Source organism: Delphinapterus leucas, chromosome 9, assembly GCF_059928025.1.
Source record: "Delphinapterus leucas isolate spDelLeu-1000000601 "Yukka" chromosome 9, BTC_Dleu_Yukka2, whole genome shotgun sequence".
NCBI lineage: Eukaryota > Metazoa > Chordata > Mammalia > Artiodactyla > Monodontidae > Delphinapterus > Delphinapterus leucas.
Window position 1 is genome coordinate 95,855,459 of NC_143137.1, and position 12,717 is coordinate 95,868,175.

At 39.6% G+C, this 12,717-nt stretch overlaps 1 protein-coding gene across 1 annotated transcript in view; it reads left to right on the forward strand.

Annotated features, from left to right (window-relative positions):
• The window catches only part of HECW1 (HECT, C2 and WW domain containing E3 ubiquitin protein ligase 1), a 434,660-nt gene that overhangs the window by 352,577 nt on the left and 69,366 nt on the right, over positions 1-12,717 (forward strand). Inside the window, exons 16-17 of the mRNA XM_089917097.1 lie at positions 3,380-3,514; positions 12,043-12,148. Coding sequence (XP_089773223.1) covers positions 3,380-3,514; positions 12,043-12,148 — 241 coding nt within the window. The remainder of the gene's footprint in view (positions 1-3,379; positions 3,515-12,042; positions 12,149-12,717) is intronic.

The window sequence follows — 12,717 nt, forward strand, 5'->3', positions numbered from 1 at the left end:
GTTACATACTGTATGATTCCATTTTTATAGCATTCTTGAGGTGACAAAAATTCAGAAATGGAGAACAGTTATTGGCTAGGGGTCAAGGATGGAATGGGGTAGAGGAATAAGGAAGGGAGGTAAGTGTAATTGGAAAGGGCCCCATGAAGGGTCCTTATGGTGATTGAACTGTTCAGTATCTTGACTGTGGTGGTGGATATATGAACATGATTAAATTGTATAAAACTAAACGTACACAGATGAGTACAAATAAAACTAGGGAAATCTGAATTTTTAAAAAACTATACACGAAATTCACTTGAGTTCCAAAAAGCTCATATTTAAAAATGAAGTGTTTGAAATCAAAGTTCTCATGTCATGCATTCATGAATTGTGCTCACAAATTGTTGAGTTATGTATTATACCTAATACAGTGCCACAGCATGCGCGGTTTAGAGATAAGTAAAACACTGTCCTAGCAGATACAAGTTTATACTCTATTTGGTGAAGACTGTAATTAGCATAACAAAAAATAAATAAATGCTTTTGAAACAAAAATTAAAAACAAATTAAAAAAATTAAAATGAAGTTGAATTTGACAGTATATTAAAAGAATGACCCACCACAATTAAATAGGTTTTCTCCCAAAGATGTAAGGGTCATTTACCACTAGTAAATCTATTATCTCTAGTATTTTAACCAATAGTTTATAGGAGGAATTTCAGTTGATCGTTTTAAGAAATACTAGAAAAGTACTTTATAAAAATGAAATACACATTTATGTTTTAAAAATAAAACATAGTCTTAGAAAAGTAGGAAAGTAAGTGTGTTTTCATGACAAAATAAAGGATCCCTTAACATAATGAACCACGTCCTGTTTTACAATTGGACCCTAGTAAGTTTTCCTATCAAAATACAGAACAAGAAGATTGCAGCGGCCGTATCTTATTTAACATTGTTTGGGAAGTTCTCGCATGTATTACAAAAAAAGGAGGTAAAAGGTAAAAGAGCCCTTGTAAAAAAGGAGACAAAATTATCATTATTTGCCAGTTAAAACTATTTTGGAAATTAATAAAATTAATATCAGTTCATCTGGAAAAGTGAAATAAACAGGCAAGAATACCTAAGAAAATTTTGGAAAAGATAAATAATAAGAGGAAACTTGCCCTACAGACATTAATAATTGGAACAGTGAAACTCCCACAGACCATTGGAACAGATAAAATATTCCTGAAACACACCATGGTATTTATAAGAATTTATATTTAATGAAACGATAGGGAATGGGTGATTTAGAAAAATAAGCCCTTGGAGAAAAAAATCCAATTACAGCTTCACATCATACCAAAATAAGTTTCCAGAAACAATTAACCCACCAAAAATAAAGCTAGAAAAATATAATTAAGCATTTAACTGACCCCTAGCTAGAGAGAAATAATTGAGAGATTTGTATACATAAGAACCTAAAAAATTCTGTGTATTTGAAAACAAAGCCAACGAAAATCAAAAGCAGTGTGAAGGCACATGAGTAAGCACGTTTAAATTAAAGAAAATCTTAACATCCCAACAACAAAAAAGGGAAAAGGCAAAGTAGACAACACTCCAATGAAGAAATTGACAAATAAACTTAGGAGAAAATGTTTGGCTTCCCTTATAATTCATCATTATTTATCATTCAACATTTCTAAGAGTTCTTTCCAGTACTCAGCACTGGCAAAGTCCGTGAAAAGGGTTCATGGACTTTTGGTAAGATGACAAATATGTACAGCTCTTGTGAAGGTAGTTTGTTAATATGGATCAATAAACATAAATGTTATCCTAACTTTTAACCCAGTAATTAACTCAACTTTTAGGAATTTATACTAAAAAATTACCACATATACATATATATAAGGAACCCATTTAACTTTAATTTATAAACTTTGACATATAGTTGAATAATGTCTCCTTTTACTATACACTAATTTAGCTTATACTTGCGTGTTTAAAATCTCATGTAAGCATGTTGATAAATGTTGGGTTTTTTCCCACCCACATTTCATTCTTATTCAGATTCTTGTATTTTTTTTATATCACTGGCATCATTTTTTGAGCATCTAACGCGGTGTTTCAGGGGACATCATTTCAGTCCCCTCTATGTTGTTGGACATACAGCTCTTTTTTGGCTCTATGTGGGAAGCCGTTCTGGGAAACTTTATTACCAGGCGCAGATACTAATTCACGTGATTAGTATCTGTGAGTATTTTTGATCTCCCTAATGAAACCCACTTCCTGTATGACATTTTATAAAGCTTTTAAAAAGATTCGTTTACAATGAGTCTTGTTTACAGTACTTTAAATCATAAGCTCATATTCCCCAAGAATAATTTCTAAATCTGTATAATATTTCTTGGCCTACTTCTGTCAGGTGACACCTGAACATGTCTAAAACAAGCGCTGGTTGAGGTCACTTAAGGCAAAGATATTGTTGCCAAATATTACTCTTTGCTCAGAAGAGAGTATTTGAAAGATTAGTTTCTAGTACAGAAGGTTTTGTAAAAGAAAAAAAAATAAGTATTAATTTTCCCTTTTGTGAAAGGTAACTAATTTTAGTTTTAAAGAATGACTTTTGTCATATTTTGGAACTTATACACTAGTCAGACATGCCACAAGGATTTATACACAAGAGTGTTTATTGAAGCATTATTATAAAACAGTAAAAAGTCAAGTGTCCAATGATAGAGGGTACTGAAATTAATTATTATGCATTCATCAAACTGAACACCATATAATCAATAAAATTCTGTGTTAAAAGAATACTTAATAACATAGGAAAAGGCTCATAAAATAATAGGTGAAAAACTCTTACAACAAAATTGTAGGTGCTGATGTGGGAAGGTATGTATATATTTGTATATTTGCATAGGAAGAGAAAAAAATGGAAAACATTCACCAAAATATTTCGGTGATTACCTTTAGATTGTAATATTTGGGATGGTTTTAACTACCTTCTTCCCACGTTTTTATCCTTTTCAAGTTTTTTTCTCCGTGGGACTATGCTAATCCTATAACCAAAAAAAAGAGCATTTTTTAAAAAAATAAACAAAATGCTTTACAAATGATTAATTACTAGAATGACTTTTATCCATGAAAGGCTCTATTTCTCTTATTTTCCATGATAGGTAAGGTGTTATGCTCACTGTTCCGTGACTCCACCGTGTAAAGTGATTATCAGCGACTGGCGTTGCTTCTTTGAACTGCTGAGCAAGCAGAAGCAGAGGCACATCTTCCATCTAGTTTTGAGTAGATGAAAAGGAGAGACACACGTAAACATGATGACTGAGCCCTGGAGTGCTCCCAGGTATCACTGGCTTCATTTGGCTGGTTCTCATGCATGTGCTCTTTCCTGGTCTGTCCATAGTCTTTCTTCGTGGACCACAACAGTCGAGCTACCACTTTCATTGACCCCCGAATCCCTCTTCAGAATGGGCGTCTTCCCAACCATCTGACACATCGACAGCACCTCCAGAGACTCCGAAGTTACAGCGCTGGAGAGGTAAACCCCTCTCCCCCTGCCCCACCGTTCACAGGACCATAGACTCTACCTCTGCTGGTGGAGCCAGGATCTAGGGTTGTCTGTTCCTCCAGGAGCTGAGCCATATCCGTATGCTCTTTAGCAGAGTGGATGAGGACTCGGGGCACCCACTTTGTGCCCTAGACCCATCTTCAGATTGCCTTCCTTCTGCCTCCCCTTTTGTCCTACACAATCACGCTACTGAAAAATTGATCTAGTTTAAAGGAGACTGAAAATGCATCCTACACTTATGACTGGAGAGGTGCTTCCTCAGGCCCACTGGTCACATGTAAATTCTTAAAAGACCGTGGAAGTGCTAGGCAGCATATGACTGCATTTAAACTTCTACCTCTCCCTGGATCCTGGAAAAGACTTCAGTAATGCATTCGTGGACTGAAGACTGGGGGAATCAACTGGGCCACATGAATACTCTGTTCCCACCCTACCATCTGCTCTTCCCTGATTTATATTTTCTTTCACTCGACATGATTATCTTCTACTGGGCCGTGAAAGGCTGCCCCCTTTCTTTTTTTTTTTTTTTAACTTTTTATTTTACATTAGTGTATAGTTGATTACCAATGTTGTGTTAGTTTCAGGTGTGCAGCAAAGTGATTCAGTTATACATATACATGTATCTATTCTTTTTCAAATTCTTTTCCTATAACACAGGGAACACTGCTCAATATTACGTAACAACCTAAAAGGCTGCCCCCTTTCTTAAACATCAGGTTCCTTGCCTTTCTGAATTCCTGTTTCTATATCCCATACCCTTTCCTGTTCTCCTTTCTCAAATCAAAACTCAAAACATAGCTCTCTTCTATCGCTAATCAGCTCTTGATATTAAAATGAGCAAATCCCTTTATGTCCTCACTGACATTTCCCGAGTAGCTACACCTTCTTTTCATACAAACTACCAGGATCTCAGGAGGTGTGGGCTCTGAAAACCATTTCCCATGAAGCAGCTTGTAGAGTTAGATTACCATGAGGTTAAAAAATGAAGAAAGTGGTATAGGAAGCAAAGAAATATATCTATACGGTCCCACAGAGAGTCATTCCAGGGAGAGCCACAGTGGACGTCTCTGGAGAAACAGAAAATAACCATCTACCTGACAGCCTCCAGAGAATAAACATGAGTCTCAAGGGAAGAGCTTGTTGTTTTAATGAAAGCTTAGTGTACAAAAAGAAAATCTTTACTGGTTTTTCGGGGGACTCATCTGTATACACTGAGAAATGTAACTATTTCCAACCAAGGGTACTCATGGTTTAAGGCCAGTGTGATAAATTGAACTTTTCTTTCATGGAGTCATCTTAAATATCATTGTTTTAGGATGCCTCTGAAAGCATGTTAACTCTTTCTGCATATACGTAAAATATGTATGTGACCATGCAAAGAGGGAGGATTATATCTCCCCAAGGGTTTTGTGGGTTTCAGGACGCTTCAGATACCAGGCACTCAGCGGCAGACACGTTCACAGGCTACAGAAAGCCAGGCCTCCACTTCTCAGCTCAACACGTATGGTCCCCCTCCCTTTTATAACCCATCAGAAATTTCAAGATGTATTGTCTTGATATGATAACGGATAAATTCAAAATTCTGCATCAACTTGAAATATGCCATTTTAATGTATTAAAATGTCCAAGCTCTTTAATATTATTAAGGTAATTTCAGTGTTAACATAGAGTAACTGCATAAGATAAAAGAAGCTCAGTACCGCAGACAGATTCGCCACGGTTCATTTTTTTAAAAGTCAATCGCTCAATGAAAACCCTAAACATATAGATCTGTTACACATATACGAAATTAACCCGAAAATGTAAATACTAGAGCCTTCCTGTTGAAAGAACACGATTAAGATCGTGAGCATTACTTGCATTCCCTGTTCCAAAACGTTTATTTGATGTGATTGACGAGCCCAAACACAGTCACGTTGAATATCAATATTAATGACAAAATGGCATCTGAATCAAGCCAAGAAGGTCTAACACATAATGACAAAAGGGAGTCGGTGTGCATCAGCCATCTGGTTGCCTCCTAATTCATTCAATCTGCAACTGACTGTCCGTCAGGTTTTTAAACCCCTCTCATCCCTCTGCCCAACCTCTCTCTGCCGGCAGCTTTTCACTGACACAAGGGAAAACCAAGAAAGCAACCAAGAGAGAAGCTGGGAGGCAGAGGATATCTGACCCAGAGGCAGCGCACCAGAGAAAACAGAGACCCAGCCTCTGTGAAAACAAATACCTGGTTCCTCTTACTGTGAGAACGCACAGCCTAGGGACTGAGGAGTCAGGAGGACCTGGGTATAAAAATAGAGAGAGGGGTGTGGCAGAAATGTTAATTGTGTTTGCTGTGCCCCAAACATTGATTAAGTGCATGGCCTGCCATGAGCACTGTGAAATGCAAAGATGTATGAGATACGATCCCTGTCCTGGAGAAATTTGTATTCTATTTCTGAAGCCAGGCCAAAAACACACACAGAGTTAGGTAACAGGAGAAATTAGAATACGATTGAGTGCCAAGAGAGACGTTAGGACAGATGCCACAGTTCAAAAGAGGCCAAGGAAAAGTATCTTTTAAAAGAAGGTACTTGACCTAGACCTAGAAAAATCAGTAAAACCTAGCTAAGTACAAAGACAGAGGAAGGACAGCCCCACAGAGAGCACAGCACAAGCGTCAGTGCCGAGGTGGGTTTGAGAAAGGTCTGCAGAAAGACGAGGAATAAATAGTTCACTGTGACCAGAATAGTAAGTTTCCACTTGGTTTTTGTCTTGAATTTTGGAAAGCTTTGAATGCCACATGGAAGAGCTGGGGCTTTTTTATGAGTCCATTGAATGAATTTGAGAAGAATAATATGATGATTTATATGTAAAAATGGGCTTTTAGAGATCAGTTCACCCATTGCTTCTCCAAAGGAGAAGACTATTGACAATTTGGGATGACAGCTCTCGGATGCGTGGAAGCATCCCTTGCCGTTGCAGGATCTTTTCTCCTGGTCCCATCCATTAAATTTCAGGAATGTCCCCGTCTCACCAGTTACTATGACAACAAAAACAAAACAAAATAGCCCTGAGCATCTCCAAACACTCCCAGATGGTAATTCCACTCCAGTTAAGAATCGTATTTCACAGTCAAGTACACTGAAATATCAAGAACTCAAGTCACCCAGGGAGTTCAGGACCAAAGTCCAGATTTCCCAACTCCCAGTCCAGTGTAAACTCATATTTTTAAAGAAGACAGTGACGGCCAAGAAGAGGCAGAATTGTGGCACAGAGAGATTTGAGAGAGAAAGGTCATGAGAGGCCACTGCCCCAGACCAGGTAGAAGGTGATGAGGCCCTAAGCTGGGGTGACGAAGAGAGAGCAAAACCTCAGGGAAGTCGAGGGCTGTGGAGGAGGGGTACCTGGGACTTGGGTTAGCAGATGGGAGTCCCAGCTGTGGCTTCTCCGCAGAGGTGCTGTGTGCCATTGCACCTTCCTTCCCTTTCCGGGGCCTCAGTTTCCCCGTCTGCATTTGGAAACAAGGGGACTGTATGGCCACTAAAGCCCCTTCCAGCTCTGTGGTTCTTAGAGTCTGTGAAGCTTGACTCACAGTCCCCAAAACAGCTCACAGGTAAGATGAGCAGGAAAGCCAGGCGGGGAGGCTGGTAGGCGTGCCTTTCGGTAAGTTGATGATGAGTATGGAGACAGCCGGAGAGCCGATTCGAAATGACAGCTAAGCAGATGGAAATATGAGACTCAGGAATATCAGTGAACTATTTCCACAATCTGCGATTTTTCTGTGTCACCTCTCATGGGCAATGGGGAATTCACTATAGATGTTCCTTAGACCTCAGCTTTAGGAACCAGTTTTTTCTTCTGTTCACCTTTGGGAGCCATTTTTTGAGTGTTGCCCAGGGGTTGATCTTTTTTATCCATTGCATTTAAGGATGGAATTAAAATCAGTGTCTAGGGACTTCCCTGGAGGTCCAGTGGTTGGGACTCCGCGCTTCCACTGCAGGGGTCGTGGGCTCCATCCCTGGTTGGGGAGCTAGGACCCCGACATGCCGTGTGGCGAGGCCAAAAAAAAAAATCAGTTTCTGTATTCAAGATCCTTAACGGTAAAAATTCCCCTTAAAACCCCAACAATAGGTTATTAATAGAGACACTGCTCAACATCTTTTGAATTTGCCTTTACCTCACCTGAAAATTGTTCAGGCCGTTTCCTGAAAGCAGTTGTCAGGAATATATGATTTTATGCATGAAAAGATCATTATTTGACACTTTAACATGCTTTTTTTTTTTTTTTTTTTGCGGTATGCGGGCCTCTCACTGCTGTGGCCTCTCCCGTTGCGGAGCACAGGCTCCGGACACGCAGGCTCAGTGGCCATGGCTCACGGGCCCAGCCGCTCCACGGCATGTGGGGTCTTCCCGGACCGGGGCACGAACCCGTGTCCCCTGCATCGGCAGGCAGACTCTCAACCACTGCACCACCAGGGAAGCCCTAACATGCATTTTAATACAGTGGCACATCTGTGTGCAATATATTTAAGTACCAACAAAACAGGCTTGGTTTCTTCCATAGTGTCCAAATGGAATTGGACATAGATAAATGGAAGGGGCACATAGGGCCAAAAATATTGGATCCCATCTCTCTATCAGTAAGGAAATCACGGAAGGTCAAATTTTGTCTTGTTTATACTGCAGTTTGCAGTATAAATTAACATTAATAAGGAAGGATAACAGAACTCGTAATGTTAATTTCTTTCACCACCTTATCTTGGTCAGGTTAGAAAGTCATTAGTGATAGAAAATTTCTGGGAGGGTACACAAAAAAATGCTTAACAGTAATTGCCTCAAGGAAAGGGCAGGAGTCTGGCAGGCAAGAAAATTGACTTTTCACTCTCAAAGCAGAAGTCACCGTGAGTCATTCTTTGCAGTGAGCTGCTCTTATGACAAAAGTCATTGCATCAGCTCTGATGACAGAGGCCATCATGCAGGAAGCTGCCCTTTGGGGAGGGTAACTTTTGCACTGTGTTTTAAAATCGGTAGTTTTCCTCTTGATTCCATGTAACCTGTACTTGATTACAGGTTTGTTTGGAAGTTTGTAAAATTCAGACACCTGCGAAAATACACTTTTGAATTATAAACGGTGTATAATGAGTGTAGAAAATGCAAGCACAGATGGAAGAGAAGTTAAAAGGCAGGTACAGTCCCCCATCTGGAGACAATTCCTGGTGAACATAGAAGTAAAATATTGAATCATACTGTCTATGGTTCTGTATCTTCCTTTACCATTATAGTACATTGTAGATAGTTTCTATGCCATTAAAATTCTGCTATACTTTATCATATGGATCTGCCATAATTTGACTCAAGCCTTTCTCTGGACATTATGTTTATCACCCACTTTTCGCTATTATAAATATGTTGAAAAACTCAAACATAGATCTCTCTTTTCTTTCCAAACTTTGTTAATGATCCATTTTTAGAGTACAAAAGGAATCTAGAGATGAACGTAAATTCATCACTTGGGCTTTTCCCCTGAACTTGCTATTTTTTATTATCAGGTCTCCAGTGTTTTCAAGAGAGCATTAGCTGATTATTAACCCAAATTCAGTCTAAAACCTACAATTTGCAATCACAGATTTTTTGAAAACCACCAATTTACATTTCCAAGTTGCAACACAGAAAAGAAGCTTGTTTACCAGTCACTGAAAACTATTTTCTGAGCATATCTATTTTGTGTTGTCTGGAGAGCTAAGTGTTTGAAGTTTGCACATTTGCAATTATGATTAAAGCTATCTCAACTTCAAAAGGGAAAGAAATCTTAAAAGTAGTCACATGGGGCTCTCTTCTCTCTGTCTCTCTCTCACCCTCTCACCCACACACACAGCCCTGCCTGAAAACCTCAGTGAGACAAAAAGTGTCAAATTCTAGGGAATTCAGTGAGTCATATCATCTTGGTTTTAAATAGAAATTCCATTCTTCTAGGTATTTTCAGTAGTTAGGAAAGCAAATGTTAGCATCATGTTCGCAGTGAGATCCAAATCAGTCACGCAGTTGATGTCAGACATCCCTCAAGATGGAGCATTTAGTACCACTTCTGGGCCACAAAGATCCTAGTACATACCAAGTTCTACCTAATCTTAGAATATTAGAGCCTTCCTTAGCCCTCCATGAATTGTCTCCATCCCTGTAAATTCCTGGCCCCTGGCTGGAGGAGCACGTTTCTATTCAGCCCTCCCATTCTCAGGTTCTCTCCCCTGAGATGTTCTCTCATCCAGTACCACTTCACAATCACCTCCTCTATTCTTGGCCGTTGTTTCCATGGCTCGCGGACCCCAGAAACCCCACCGCTACCCTGTGTTGTTTCCTCCATCTCACTCGTGGCATATCCCTCAGCCTTCAAAGTAGCTGACCTTCCTCTGTTTCTGAAGTCTTTCAATCTGGCTTAGTTTTGCCAGTAAGTAGGTGACCTCAGAAGTAGGCACCAGTTTTCCCTAAGGCATATCTGCAACACCTGAATTCCCTATGACCCCCTAGGAAGAGAAGTGAGCCTCTTCCTGTTTCAAAGCCTTATTCATTTCCAGACAACTACTGACAGTTAGCCACTTTTGCTCGGGGTGTGACTGCAGGCATCACCCAGGTTCAGTGCACAGCCAAGTCTTCTTGAGTTCCGCTCTCAAATCTATCTGCTTCCCCAATTTCTCTCTGTAATTCATCACTTGGATAATCTTCAACCGAGGGTTTTTTGAGATTCCTGTCTTTACAGCATCAGAAAATATTTTAAACGCACATTAAGGCAGACTGACACATTTCCCTTGAAGGAAAAGAGATATTTCAGTCCCGGAAAGCCTTTATGTAATTATTAATTCATGGAGAAAAAAGAAATAAGAGACTCACTATTGCATGTAAGCCATCAGCAAACCTTTCTTTCATCACTTTGCATTATAACCATATAACCAGAAAGTGCTGTTACAGAAGTGCTGGCGTCTAAATCTCAGTGGCTGGCTACACCCACTGAACAGAGCTGGGTGCTAATGGCATCAAAGTGAGAAGTCACCCAGAGTGGCACAAAATCTATTCCCTTGTCCCTCAAGTGAGCCATGGGCAAAGAGAAGGATCTGGAGAGGAAAAGGATGGATCTGTATCCCTACTAATTCCAGAAGAGCAGTTCAAAGGCTGTCGCATACAGATAGCGAACTGGTAGCACATCTCGTACGAAGGATATGATTCTTGTCTGTGTGAGACATGAAAGTAGGACCTAAAGGAAAACCAGCAATTACCATTTCTGTAATTAGGAAACCCTAAGTAATCTGCCCTACTTTGTCATCTGCAATATCATATGTGGCCTAGTCTTAAGTGACCACTTTGAGACTGACCTGGACCTCTCTGGGGTTTGGAGCATAGGAGCTCATCACCTCTCCTGAATTCTGTGTGAGTGAATTCTGGTCTCAGAATTTTCTTTCCTTTTTCTGTCTGGATGTTTGAGCCCTGTATGAGTATCTTACAATGTCATCTTCAAAATTCTTAAATATTTTAAAGTCTGTTTTGGCTACTTTGCCAAATATCATAGAATGAGTCATAACCTACACCAAACCCAGTATATCTGGTGAATGTACTCCAATGTGGAAAATCTCCATTGTGGTGCCTTTGTTTAAATAGCTTACCCTGCAAGGGTCCTTTAAGGAGCAAAATATGTATGGAAGCATGGTAGAAATTCATTGTCATGCTCTAGAACCTAGGGAATTTATATAAATTTTAAGTCAAGCTAAATTAAAGTTAATCATCACAAGTTATAAGTTTTAAGCTAAGCAAATTCCATATTCCATGAAGTTATGTCAAAATGTCCAACCCAAACCAAGATATTGGATGCAGGCTAGTAGTATGGGGAAGTAAAAAAAATTCTTTGCAGTCAGTCATCAGTAAGTATCCTGGTTCTATCTCTTACACTTGAAAGTTTTGGAAAGACTTCATTTTCTCTGATCCTCAGATTCCCCATTTGTAAACGGGAGTGAATAATGCTTATCTTGCTGAATTCTGTGAGGATATGAGATACTATGTGAAGAGTAGCCAGCACAGTGAACGAAAGAATAGGCACTAAACAAAGAAATGCCATTTGAGTGTAATAAACACTATTTAAGAAAACGAGCCCATTCCACATTCAGTTATGAAGTTCAGTGCTGCCTGTTAGAGATGAAGGTCATAAACCTACCTTACCAGTAATATTCATGTAGAATTTATTTACATCTCTTTAACGTATTTCTGATGAGAAATATTTCTTAGTCTATTCAGTGTATTAATGTATTAATGACCATTCTACTGAGTCATTTTTTTTAAACTTGCTTATTTTCCATCACTTTGAGGATTATAACTTCATTGCTTCTTTAATTTAGGTGATGTCAGGGCCTTTTTACCCCTCGTTTTTAGTTTAAAAAATTAAATTAAATTAAAAATTAAATTAAAAATTAGTTTCCAAAGCTCATCCGAAATGGCTGAGATTTCTAACGCTAACAATTTTATTTTGCAATTAGGCCTCAGAAGTCTCTAGAAACAGAGGAGCCTCTCTACTGGCCAGGCCAGGACACAGCCTAGTAGCTGCTATTCGAAGCCAACATCAACATGAGTCACTGCCACTGGGTATGTATCACGCTTTGTGAACCCCTGGATAGCTTTGTGTTTCTTATCGTGACTCCCTTAATATTCAGGGTTCTGTGTTTTCTTTTTCCTCTCGTATGGTATAGTCCACACCCCTATCCTTTGTTCCCATCCCCCCACTTGCCCCTTTTCCCTCTCCCTTCCTCCTCATTTTGTCCTTCTCTCTTCCCTTCCCTCTCTTCCCTCCCGTCTCTTCCAGACCGTCATTCCCCCCCCCCCCCCGCCTTGTTTATTCCATTCAGTGATTTGTTAGCTGGGTCCCAGGAGAGCATAGTTTAAATGAGGTGACGGCTTTTGTTGCTTTTAGGTGCACTTTTTACTTTAGACCTCTCTTCCCATGCATGTATGGGGATAAACTGCCACAGTCTCCATTCCTAACCTCAGCTACCTCTTTCCAAAACACATGCCACTTGTATCAAGGGAAATGAGGTGAGAGAGTCTAAATGGATTCGGATGTTTTCATTATCACCATTGGGAAATCAACGGATGGCCAAAGTCATAAGTGCAAGTGCTCAAAAAGGATTTCTTTGAACTCAAAGAATCTTTTGCCA